This window comes from Panicum virgatum, chromosome 9K, assembly GCF_016808335.1.
Source record: "Panicum virgatum strain AP13 chromosome 9K, P.virgatum_v5, whole genome shotgun sequence".
NCBI classification, from domain to species: domain Eukaryota; kingdom Viridiplantae; phylum Streptophyta; class Magnoliopsida; order Poales; family Poaceae; genus Panicum; species Panicum virgatum.
Window position 1 is genome coordinate 55,550,964 of NC_053144.1, and position 11,113 is coordinate 55,562,076.

General features: G+C 50.3%; 2 protein-coding genes across 4 annotated transcripts; one reads left to right on the plus strand and one right to left on the minus strand.

Annotated features, from left to right (window-relative positions):
- Positions 1-256: 256 nt before the first annotated feature.
- Positions 257-5,767, plus strand: LOC120652474 (cytochrome P450 714B3-like). Its single transcript, XM_039930317.1, has 5 exons — positions 257-713; positions 3,256-3,482; positions 4,178-4,425; positions 4,572-4,917; positions 5,005-5,767. Exons 1-5 carry the CDS (start codon positions 398-400, stop codon positions 5,428-5,430), a joined length of 1,563 nt encoding a protein of 520 aa, XP_039786251.1. The 5' UTR covers positions 257-397; the 3' UTR covers positions 5,431-5,767.
- Positions 5,108-7,410, minus strand: LOC120652475 (immediate early response 3-interacting protein 1-like). Of its 3 annotated transcripts, none has more exons than XR_005666578.1 (2): positions 7,177-7,410; positions 5,108-6,584 (listed from the first exon to the last, which is right to left on the minus strand). XR_005666578.1 is itself a non-coding variant. In XM_039930318.1 (2 exons), exon 2 carries the CDS (start codon positions 6,668-6,670, stop codon positions 6,434-6,436), a length of 237 nt encoding a protein of 78 aa, XP_039786252.1. In that variant the 5' UTR covers positions 6,671-6,672; positions 7,177-7,379; the 3' UTR covers positions 5,108-6,433. The 3 variants fall into 3 exon arrangements, 2 of the variants coding, with proteins under 2 accessions (XP_039786252.1, XP_039786253.1); XM_039930318.1 differs by having other exon boundaries at positions 5,108-6,672; positions 7,177-7,379; XM_039930319.1 differs by having other exon boundaries at positions 6,237-6,691; positions 7,177-7,401.
- Between the last annotated feature and the right edge of the window lie 3,703 nt (positions 7,411-11,113).

Sequence of the window (11,113 nt, forward strand, 5' to 3'; positions counted from 1 at the left end):
TTTTCATCCAAGGGGATAAATATGATCAACACCTTATGCAGAACCTTATCCAAAGAATATGATCGAACCCTTTGAAATCAAAACGGGATAGTTTCAATCGTGCCAGCGGCAGTGCAGCCCACGCGCTCGCAGGATGCACATGCGAGTAATGCAACTTTTTTTTTGAGCCTTTTCATGCCAAATGGCATTTATTGGACTCTAGCACCTTCCCCCAGTCCAGGGCCCCTATATACACGTACCACCACCTTCAGCAAGCAAGCACGCACAACCCAACCTGACTCCCTCATAGGTAGAGAGAGAAGAGTAGAGATCATCAGATCGTCATCGTCAGAGAGAGGGGAGGGGAGGGGAGGAGCAAGAATCATATCACTGAGGAAGCAGATAGAGAAAAAAAGAGATGGAGCAGGTGGCCATGGCGGTGAAGGTGTTGCTGAGCCTGTGCTGCGTGGTGGCGTGTGGCCTGGCCATGTACCTCTACCACATCCTCTGGCTCGTGCCACGGAGGGTCCTCGCGGAGTTCAGGATGCAGGGCATCGGCGGGCCCCCGCCGTCGTTCCCTTACGGCAACATCGCCGACATGCGGGAAGCCGTCGCCGCCGCGAAGGCCGCGCGCGCGTCGGCACGCCGCGCCGCAGCAGGCGGCGGCGGCGGCATCAGGCATGACTACCGGCCTGCGGTGCTGCCCTACTACGAGAAATGGAGGAAAGAGCACGGTACGTGCGTGTCCCAAAGCTATACTTTCATAGCATTTTGGGCACAATAATCATTCGGCATGCGTGTTTGGAATTCTTGATCCTTTCGAGTGTGGGTTTTGCTCTCTAGCTAGCTACTTCTGCTGGCCTGCTGCTGTATGTTTCACCACCTCCGTTGAGTGCCGGGCGGAGACCATGATTCATAAGCCAGGAGTCATTAGATAAAACGAAACAAATCACACCTGAGGTGATTAGAAACTAAAGGCGGCGTTCATTCATTCTATTTTACCAGCGTTCAATGAACGTGCTCTGTCATCAGTACGTAGCTGTAGACAGTGAAAAAGATAAGGTGATTAAAAAAACTAATCAATGTTGAGGTTCCTCGAACCAGGGGGGGGGGATGAGCTGGGGCTGGGGTTAGCAGCAACTAGTAGGAAGTCATCGCAAACAGCAGCCTATGGAATCCAGGCCCCTGTGTTTTGGTTAAAAACACCAATGAGTTAGCAGATGGGTGGCACACTGGCACTACATACTACATGTTTAGCCCAATAATTGAGCCATCACTAAGCTGGCCACTCCACAGCAAAACGACCATGTAGCAACAGAAATAAATTAATCTCACCACTTATTCGCTCTTGTGTCACAGAGTGCCGTCCTTTTCAGGGACCCGGCCGGGCCGGCCGGCGACGATGGGTGATGGGTGCACATCCAGTTGGGCGATACTAAACTGCCAAAGATAACCCCATCATCCCATGCCGATGCTGATCCTACGCTAATTGTAGCCGTTTCAACGGTAACAGCTCCCTGAACGGGTCCATGTCACACAGCGGCAGCGCAGGCTGCTTCTGCTGTTGCAGTGTTACTGCTGGGCAGCACAGGATAAATGAGGTGAGCTGGCCATCACGCCGGACAGAAGCTAGCGGCACGGAGAGACGTAGCGAGAGAACAAGCGTACAAAGATCTGAATCTGAAACTAACAAATGGTAAAGAAAATGCTAGGATGCAGTTGGGGGTTGAGGCGACGATTTGGTTTAGATCGTGTCCTGTAGTTTTGGCACGAGGACGCAAAAGGACGATATGGCTGGGGCCTTGGCAGCTGGGAGCTAGCCAAAAGCAGGTGCATCGTATCGGATGAGTCTCCTAACTCTGCAGTACGGAAGGGGGCTCATTCGCTGACATGTGGGTCCGCGTACAGTGAGATCCATATAACATGTGGTAGGAGCTACTTCCACCAGCACTATACTTTGCTTCCGGCTGAAAGTAGATTCGCCATGCCATATTTGCAGCTACCTTCCGACTAGACTTTGTTGGTTTTCTTTCCCTTTTGAAATAGGATTCATTTTTTTTTGTTCCGTTCCATTCTTCACCATAATTGAATGAATAAAACCGCAACGAACGCCGATCAATGAGGAACCATCCGCAAAAGAAAATCACAATCAGGTCACGTCACGAGTAAAAGGACATTCCATAATTGTACGCGAGCCAGTGTAGCACCCGCAGCATGGCCCCCTGTCCTGGCGCAGGGCACACACACATCAGGTCAGTAAGATGAGGATCGAGGAGGAGGCTCGCGTGGCTCCATCAGTCCATCTGTTCCTCGGGATCGGTCGTGCAGTAGCGCTTGCTCCTCAGAATGATCACTCTCCCCGTCTCCGAGCCGAGACCGGTCGGGCTCATGGCTTGAAAAGGCCCCGCCGCTGGCGTGATCCGCGGCACGTCGGCGTCGCGGGTGCCGCCGGATCGGAGCACGGGGCGTGCGCGTGGGCCGCGGGAGTGGCCGCACGCGCGCGCAGGTGGGGGGCGTGTCGCTTTGTTCTCTTCTCGCCGTGTGGCTCTGCGCCCCGCCCTCCCCTCCGCCGCGCCGCGCCGCGCGGGCGCGCGTCACCGGCAGGCAATCAGGCTGGCGTGGACGATGGCCGGGGTGACGCTTCGTGCAACCGTCGCGATGTGACCTCGAATCCCCGCGCGAGACGGCGATAGGGTCCCTGCCTGCCGGCGACGGGACGACTGGTAGGGTCTAGGGTGCCCACAGCCGCCGCCGTGTCGCCTTCCCGGCGAACGATCCCGCTGATATTTTTCCACGAACATTTCGGGAGCTGCAGGCGATCGCCAAGCTAGGCAATAGCTAGCCACCATGTGCCATGAAATTTGTTTTCCTGAAGCCAGACCCTACGATCCTCTAGGAAAGAAATAAAAAAAGAAAGAAAGAAGCCAGGTCACGATCCATTTTGCTAGGGATACGAGAACTGGGTTTACCTGGACACATAAAAAAAGCTCTGAATGACCATTGAACGGGTTACGGTATGAGTTATGAGTACGATAAGTCGATAAGGGTTCCATGAATGACATGTCATCAAATGTATTTATTTTTTCCCGTAATTGAGTAGTATGTAGTAAATAACACCCCGTGGCTGGACCCCTGTCCACATCAATCTACTCCTACTTGGTGAGGATCCAAACCGGACTCCCATTAACCTAATTCGCCGACCCCCTTCCGCAGCCAGACAGTGACCGGTTGAGGAACAAGCCTGAGCTAATGCTGTCCGGTTCTATCGAAATGCAGGTCCCATCTTCACTTACTCCATGGGGAACGTCGTATTCCTTCACGTGAGCCGGCCGGATGTGGTCCGGGACATCAACCTCTGCGTGTCGCTGGACCTCGGCAAGAGCTCCTACCTCAAGGCCACGCACGAGCCGCTCTTCGGCGGGGGCATCCTCAAGTCCAACGGTGAGGCCTGGCTGCACCAGAGGAAGATCATCGCCCCCGAGTTCTTCCTGGACAAGGTCAAGGTATGACTGTATGAGGCATTACACTGTCCCAACAAATAAGTACTAGCAATTAACTGCTGTGCCATAAGATAATGTACGCAAACAAGGCTATGCAAACACACCCATATGAAAATTAAAAACTCTTCAGGCCCAGCATGTTTCAGATGCAGCTCACGTACCCGCTCCCACAGCAGGCAATCCTGCGATGTTTGCTCAAAGAGACCTGCACTGAAGAAACAGATTTAAAGGCCATCTGTGGGTAAAATTAAGATGTTTCAGATTGACGCAAGAGCATTAAAAGCTGTTAGTGCTCAGTGGACCGCAGCAATTAAGCTGTGGGTCTATATGTGGCCGCTTATTTGCAAACATAATTCAGAATGGCAGTTCAGTATGAGAGCTGGCATAAAAAACTGCAACATTCTGATCAAGCTTGATAATATGTGGCAAAGATTCTAACTAGGACAACTCGCGAAAGCAAAAATACAACATTCTGATCTAGCTAGATAATGTGGAATTTAACTCTAGTCAGGAGTCAGGACCACTTTCAGTAACTCCGCATTTTTTACTAAGCTAATATTGCAGTCACTTAGTTCATTGGTTGGAGAGAGACTTTTTTTTCCTTACCATATCAGTAAATTAAAATTTTGAGGTTTGAGACAGCAGTCGGCCATGAATTTTGACATGTTAGCGTAACTCTTATGCCTTCACATATTCAGGGCATGGTGGATCTCATGGCCGATTCTGCGGGACCACTACTGAAGTCGTGGGAGGAGAGAGTTGACAGAAATGGTGGGGTCACAGACATTAAGATCGATGATGACATTAGGGCCTACTCTGCAGATGTGATCTCTAGGACGTGCTTCGGAAGCAGCTACATCAAAGGAAAGGAAATCTTTATGAAGATCAGAGAACTACAGCAGGCTGTGTCCAAGCCAAATGTGCTAGCTGAAATGACTGGCCTAAGGTAAGGGGAAATATAACTACTGATTTAGAAATATATGACAAGTACACATTTGACTTTGCGAAGGAACAAAAAATTAGATTGTTGTTGATCCAAAGCAACACATTGGTTAAAAAGAGCTGTAAGGGACAGATTTTAAATGCTTGCAGGTTCTTTCCTTCAATGAGGAACAAGCAGGCGTGGGAGCTTCACAAAGAAGTCCGCCAACTTATTCTAGAAATCGTAAAGGAAAGTGGAGAAGACAGGAACTTATTAAGTGCAATTCTTCACAGCGCAAGCTGCAGCAGGGTGGGCATCGCCGAGGCAGAGAACTTTATAGTGGATAACTGCAAGAGCATATATTTTGCAGGACATGAGAGCACAGCTGTCACAGCTGCCTGGTGTCTAATGCTCCTTGGACTGCACCCAGAATGGCAGGACCGGGTACGAGCAGAAGTGCATGAAGTCTGCAGAGGCCGGCCAGTAGACTCCCAATCACTTCAGAAAATGAAAAAGGTATGCTCTTATCCTATCTCCGAGTGTTCAAAAAGGCACCGCCATGATTTTCTATAACATGCCACTAACTTCTCTTTGTCAATTTAGTTGACAATGGTGATCCAGGAAACCTTGCGCTTGTACCCAGCAGGGGCCTTTGTATCAAGGCAGGCCCTCCAGGACCTGAAGCTTGGTGGTGTTCATATACCAAAAGGTGTCAACATCTACATCCCTGTCTCCACAATACATCTTGACCCCGAGCTATGGGGCGCTGATGTGAAAGAGTTCAACCCAGAGCGCTTCTCTGATGTTAAACCCCAGCTACATTCATACTTGCCGTTTGGTGCTGGGGCACGGACCTGCCTAGGGCAGGGATTTGCTATGGCTGAGCTTAAGATCCTCATCTCCTTTATCATCTCCAAGTTTGTTCTGAAGCTCTCACCACACTACGAGCATTCTCCAACGCTTAAACTCATCGTGGAGCCAGAGCTTGGTGTGGACCTCACCTTAACAAAAGTGCAGTGTCTATACTGACTAAGAAGGGCTCTGCAATTCGGGCACAATGATATTAGTCGTACTATGTGATGGAATGAAAACTATGATCTGATGGGCGCAGCTTCCCAGGAAAAAGAGGGGGTGGGGTAATTTGTACAGAGATATCCCATGATATGTGATTATGTAGGCTTGATCTTTTTGTGTGCATGTTCATAATAAGTTGATAGAGAAATGGTGCCAAATGAGCCAATCATTTATGCCAACATTGTATGGGAAAACACCACAGCTTTAGGTCCGAAATGAAATATATGTTGGAACATTATTAAGGTGTTCAATGGACAAGTATGCCAATACAGATACTGAATTGTTTGTTGAACAAGAGGGGTGCTGCATCTACATACCTGACATATGAATGTAACTCAAACCTCTCTGCAAGTTGCAACAGAAATGAGTGAATAAATCATCACTCTTTTTTCTCCACTTGATCACCATCTGTCTTGAAACGTGCTGCCTTCATATCTGAATATTAAGGGGGCTGAACGTGAATTAAAACCAGATTGGACCCAGGGTAGTTTCCATAGAAAAGATCTGCAACTGGTAAACTGAGGGTAAAACGCAGACATGGCTGAATATATAACACATAAGATTGGTTTGTATCACCACTCAGCCTGAGGTGGGAGACAAATGCTTTCAGGCTGTAAGAAGTATCCAACTGCCAAACAACAGTGAGCACTAAAATGGGGAGAGACAACCATAAAACATGCTCATAAGTAACAAATGTGTCAGCAATTCATAAGTAAGGACAAAGGAAAAATAACCTCACGTAGCGCATAAGACACATTTCCAACAAATTGATCACAATGGCAGCGCGCGCGCATACTTAGCATAAATGTTGGAAAGACCATTTTCACACCAAAATTAATTTACAAGAACATTAGAGTCAACATGAACATAATTCCAGCAACTTTGAGTATAATTAAATTTTACATAATGCTGGAATTGATATCGATCCAACCCAAAGGCCAAAACCAGAAAGTGAGGCTCAGCCTGACACCAACTTTACAACAATGATAAGAACATTAAGGGCTATCAAGGGCATCCTCAGAAATTGCGTAGCATAGATAAGCCCCACGATCTGGCCCTTCATTGACTTTGTTTGCCCATTTCCTGACACTTCAGACATGCTCCATCCCCTGGAAGCAAGAAATCGGTCTTCGTTCAGTATCGCCAATGCATTAGCGAGAAGCAAAAAACCTTCCAGCAATGTCCATAGGCCCATTCCTGCATACCATATTTCTGTCTATTTCAACTTTCAAAAGATGTTCCCGTTTACGTATGCAGGTCAATAAACATCAAAGTAAATGTAACAGATTACTCCATATGCACGAATTCGACATAGCAAAAGGCAGCAACATCCTGGTAACTAGAGCAGATAATAAGCTGAAGGGACCCTAAACTTAAACATAGTGTTGCTTCCAACCCCACCAGATAATAAGCCATTGTAATCGGCGTGACATACCACAAATTTTGTGTGAAAACTTACTAGGTTCTAAGAACTCTTATTCAGGATTCGGTTCAAGAGATCATCAATCCCAGCACGAATTGAGCCGAGGAAGCCTCCGATCTGCGAAATCGTGAGCCTCGAGGCACCAACACAGTAGCCATCCCTATACCCGAACACCGGGGAACCGGGTTGAAACCCTAGCCCGCGAAATTTGACGCAAGATGCCACGGCCGGCGGTGAAACGCATCTCAAATCGGAAGTTAAGCGGGAAGAGGGCTTACCTTTAGAGCTCGAGAGGCCGCGGCGGCTGGATGGACGGCGAGCGACGGCGAGACGCAAGCAGGCGGGGAAGTGCACAGCACACCGGTGAGGTGAGGGCGACAACGACCAAACCCAATGCACGGAGATGCGCGCAGCTGCAAGGACGTTTCTTCGCTGTGGGTTCAACTCGGATCTTCTTCTTCTTCTTCGAGAGAGAGAGAGAGGCGTTTCGATCGGGAGTAGTGCTACAACCCGGGCCCAAAGGCCCAGAGCTTACCTATTCGGCCCAGTCCAATATGGTTACAAGTGGGCCCTATCTCCACGCCTTCCGTGAGAAGGAAGCCAAATCAGCCCATCAGCATGCCTGATCCGAGGGCACTGGCATGTATGCTGTTGACCTTCGGATCTGCAGTTGTTGTTATTTTGTGAAAACAAAAAGAAATCTGCAGTCGATTTTGGTGCATCTTGTTTTAAATTGATGTATAGAGGATTGGATTTCAAGAATTGCATATGTTTCCGTCGATTGCAATGAGCTTGTTTCGGTTAGTCCCGTTATATGACCACAAAACACCAAAGAGGCAGAGTTTGTTTTGTTTTTTTCCTACCCATTTTTGACGGCCTGTTTTTTGTGTGTGTGTGTGTGGGGGGGGGGGGGGGGGGGGGGGGGGGGGTTGGAATAAAACCACAACCGCATGGTGCCGGTGAGAAACAGCCTAACTCCCTTCAACAACCACTACACCGGTCCGGCGGCTGCCTGGGGCAGCCTGGTGGCGCCAGACGTGGAATGGTGGATCATTCAGGCCTTCAGGGAATCCACTTTAGCGACACTTTTCGAGTTTTTGTGTAGGAAAACGTATGCGGGTTCTTCTTCCGACAGCGACAGCGTCCGCGCCTTTTATTTCAAAAAAAAAAAGGGACAGCTTCCGCGCCTCGCGCTTCGTAGTCGAGAAGTTGATGTGGTGCGCCGTGCGCGGCCACAGCGAGGGATTGGTAAACGCGGGGACCCGAGCTACCACGCCGCCAGGACTCCACGCACCACAGCACGCTACCGGTGGAGCAGCGTGGGAACCGCGTCGATCCCGCGGCGGTGGTTATCGGCGGCGCCGTCGTCACGTCCTGGCTGCGTGCGTCCTCATACTCCTAGGTCATAATGTACTCGCCACCTCTTGGCGTTAGGTGATAGGCACGCGACTGGTATCGACGCGACCCGACAGCGACGGCGAGGGCGAGGGCGACAGCGGAGACCGCAGCAACGCGCTCCTAGTCAAAACCACGCGCCCAGCCAGCGTCAGAGAGATATCCCGGGTAGCCCCGCGCGGCCGCGCCCGGCCTTTCCTCTGTGGCCCGCCGCGGCGCGCCGGTGCTCCATCAGCGGCAACGGCCCACGTACGTACGACCGGTACCCGCGGCGCTGAACGGCACGCGCTCGTGATGGACGCCGGAGCCGCCCATGCCGCAGCATTAAACCGTACATCAAGACCTCATGGCTCCGTCATTTCGGTGGTGGTGGTGGTGGGGGTGGCGGCGGCTGCGTCCTCTCCTCATCGCGATGCGCCGATACAGGAGGGTTTCCTTTCTCCTCGCCTGGTCGCTTCAGATTTATTGGGCTCCAGATGTAGCGGATACCGGCAGCAGTGTGAAAGAAGAGCAGCCGTGCAGCACCACGAGAGAAATGAACGGAAGCAACCGCTACGCGTCTCGGTGCCCGCGAGTTTGTGGTGCTGCTGCCTGCGTGAGACCCGGGACCGAGTACACAGTACTACTTAGGGTGCGTTTGGTTACCTGCATTAGACCATAACCAGGCTCCAGTAATATAGGTTGGGTATGTTTGGATGGCTGCACAGCTACATAGCCAGGCTCTGCAGTGCAAAAAAAGGTCCGCTGGCCTGGCTTAGCTGGTACGCGAAATTCCACCACATTAGCTAAGCCAGGCCTGGTCTGTGCAACCCGTGAACTCCACCCACCTCTGACCTCCCCGTCAGTCACCGCCGCAACCTTTTTCCTCACCTCCTCTCACCACCCCTTCGCCTCCGCCTCCGGCCTCCGGCGAGCGCCTGCGGCTTTCGCAGCACTTGGGCGGACCAACGCCGGAGCTCGCGCTCCTGCATGCATGGCCGGCCACATGATGGATGCGTTCCCTGCAGGTCGGAGCTCGCCCGCCCCGTACGTGAAGCTCGCCTACGCGACCGGCGGCGACGCATAGCCCACGGTGTCCTTCAGCGCACTGCAGTCTCAACGCCCCTTGGTGGCCGGTTGTGCCCCAGCCGTAGCTGAACTTAGATGAGGGCCACCGGCCGTAGCTCCCCTTGGATTGAGAGGATTGGGAAGATAGCAATGGCGACACAAAGAAATTGGATTTCGTGTTCCTCGTTCTTCCCCAGCCGTCGGAACTTATTAGCTAAGGATGTGCGTAACTTTTCGCGACGAATCTAATGAGCCAAGTTCCACTATGATTGTCTATATTGATGCTACAGTAACCACATCTAATCATCCTCTAATCATGCGGTCAAAAGAACCTATTAGCTACAACATATGCTACAGTATCATGATTGTGGATTTTGTTTTGTAATTAGACTACATTTAATACCTCTAATTAGTAGTCAAAGGGACAAAAAATTTTCATAAAAACTTTTTCAACCCTAACCAAACAAGGCAATCGGCGCCTCCGCTTTCGCTCGTTAGATGGCCTGTCGCTGGAGTTGGCGGCCATTGGACCGGCAAGTTGCTGACTGCTTTGGCATGTGTGAAAGTGTTGTAAGCTTATCCTTGAAAAGAGAAGGTAATTTTATACAGAGCAATGCATGCAACCAAACAAGAATTATTCTGTACAGACTTAGCAGATACATGCAACCAAACATGATGTAATTGCATTGCACTAGTCTGGCTTGTGCTAGCCTGGCTTACGATCTAAGCCTGGCCAAACTATTTCGTGAACCAAACAAACCCTTAATGTCTTAATAGCCGGCGGCGGAGGGGAGGGAGGGAGGATTGGAGGAAGCCGCCAGCCGTGGCGAGCACGACCCGGTCGGCGCCCGCGCTGCCCAAGTGCTAGGTCAGAATGTTTTTTTTTCTTTTTGAAATAATTCAGGTCAAAATGTTTTTTGTTTTTTGAGTATACGGTCCGAATGTTAGTTCAGTTGTAGGATTTTGGTTTGAGAAGTGGGTCGTGTCTTTTATCTTTTTCGTGTTGCTTTGCTGTTGTTCGTGTTATCATTATATTTTCTCATTTGTGTGAACGTTGTGAACATTTTTTTAGTATTTCTCTTCTTTAGTCCTTCGTGCTCTTGTGCTGGTCAAACTCTGTTTGGCCGCATCAAATTTATATCGGTAACTATTTTTTTCTTAATAAAAAATATGCTCAGACACGATCACGAAAAAACGGTCAGAATATTAACGGCAACGGCAGGGCAGCCGCGCCGGGGCAGGCCAGGCCATGTGGCGTCACGTTCGCGCGGACAGACAGCGGCGCCTTCGCGCGCGGCGCTCCGCGGCTCCGCCAAAACCCCAGGGCGGGCCTCCAACTTTTCTTGCCAAACCTTCCGTAAGTAGTTCAGGGTGTTGATCGCATCTGATGCTAATTTTCCCCTTTTCCCCCGGGCCATGATCGGCGCGCGTCAGAATCAAAACTCTTCCCCGTCGCCGCTGTGACCGGCGACATGGTGACAAGTCTACAATCCGCTGACGGAATCGGCAGCGCCTCGGTCCGGTTGACGGCGATCTCTTCGGACTTCGGCGATCTAGAATCGGAGTACTGTATGTGACGGAACCGTCAAATTAAAGCTCTAAATTAAACATAATGATCGTCATTTGAACACATCGGGCGCATTAGCTTAATAATTTAATTTGACAGTCCTTTCTCAGCTCACGTCCTGATAGAAACAACACCGATAGTCCACGCAAAGGTGAGCGCAGATGGTACAAGCACGACAGATATTTGAAAATACATCAATATACATA